We start from the raw sequence: 759 nt of genomic DNA, 5'->3' as shown, positions 1-759 counted from the left end.
TGCCAATTTACTCCAAAAATATCTGCTTCCTTTGCATATTTATAGGACATAAGTAAGACCTCTACTGAGATGCACATAGTCATGTTGAACCTAAAATCTCCTTTCCTGGCTCTATTGCAGGATAGATGGGTATAGGTAAGAAAGTAATACATTTATTAACTGCTAATTTTGTGCTCAGTCCTAGCCAGAAATTATCATAGATCATTCCTGATGCAAACCAACACGCTTACAAAAAGAATTTAACTTTGCTTCTTTCTTTCATTGCCATGTAGTAAGAGAGAGGCTCAGAAGTAGGCAAAAGTTGGTTTCTGACAAGAAACAGGGTATATGGTCAAGAAAGGGTGGAATAAATTGTTTTTTTAACGGATGGTATTTTTCTGCAAATGACATGCCCTTGGCCCTCCTTCTCTTGATTCTTAAAAAATGAATACATTTTAAAAGAGCCATATTTATAATAATGTTTCTCTTATATTTGCAGATTACTGATCCAATGAATGTCTCCAAGCCAGACTCCAGTTTTGCTTCTGTGAGTGAATTTATACTCCTAGGTTTCCCTTTTGAATGGCAGATGCAGAGCCTCTTCTTCTCACTCTTTACCACAACCTACATTCTGACCATAACAGGAAATGGTGCTATTCTCTGTGCAGTGTGGTGTGACCAGAGACTTCACACACCTATGTACATATTCCTGGGGAATTTCTCCTTCCTAGAGATCTGGTATGTCTCTTCGACAGTCCCCAAGATGTTGGTCAACTTTCT

General features: G+C 38.1%; 1 protein-coding gene across 1 annotated transcript in view; it reads left to right on the top strand.

Moving 5' to 3' along the window:
* Positions 1 to 457: 457 nt before the first annotated feature.
* LOC123521409 (olfactory receptor 11H1-like) overlaps positions 458 to 759 on the top strand; it is a 13218-nt gene continuing 12916 nt past the window's right edge. The window contains exon 1 of the mRNA XM_045287668.1: positions 458 to 757. Within this exon, the coding sequence (XP_045143603.1) occupies positions 458 to 757 (300 nt within the window). The remainder of the gene's footprint in view (positions 758 to 759) is intronic.

Source organism: Echinops telfairi, unplaced genomic scaffold (genome assembly GCF_000313985.2).
Source record: "Echinops telfairi isolate 266 unplaced genomic scaffold, ASM31398v2 ScPeMD7_18;HRSCAF=68, whole genome shotgun sequence".
Taxonomy (NCBI): Eukaryota; Metazoa; Chordata; class Mammalia; order Afrosoricida; family Tenrecidae; genus Echinops; species Echinops telfairi.
Note: the sequence above shows the minus strand (reverse complement) of the source record. Positions and strands in the feature narration are given on the sequence as shown.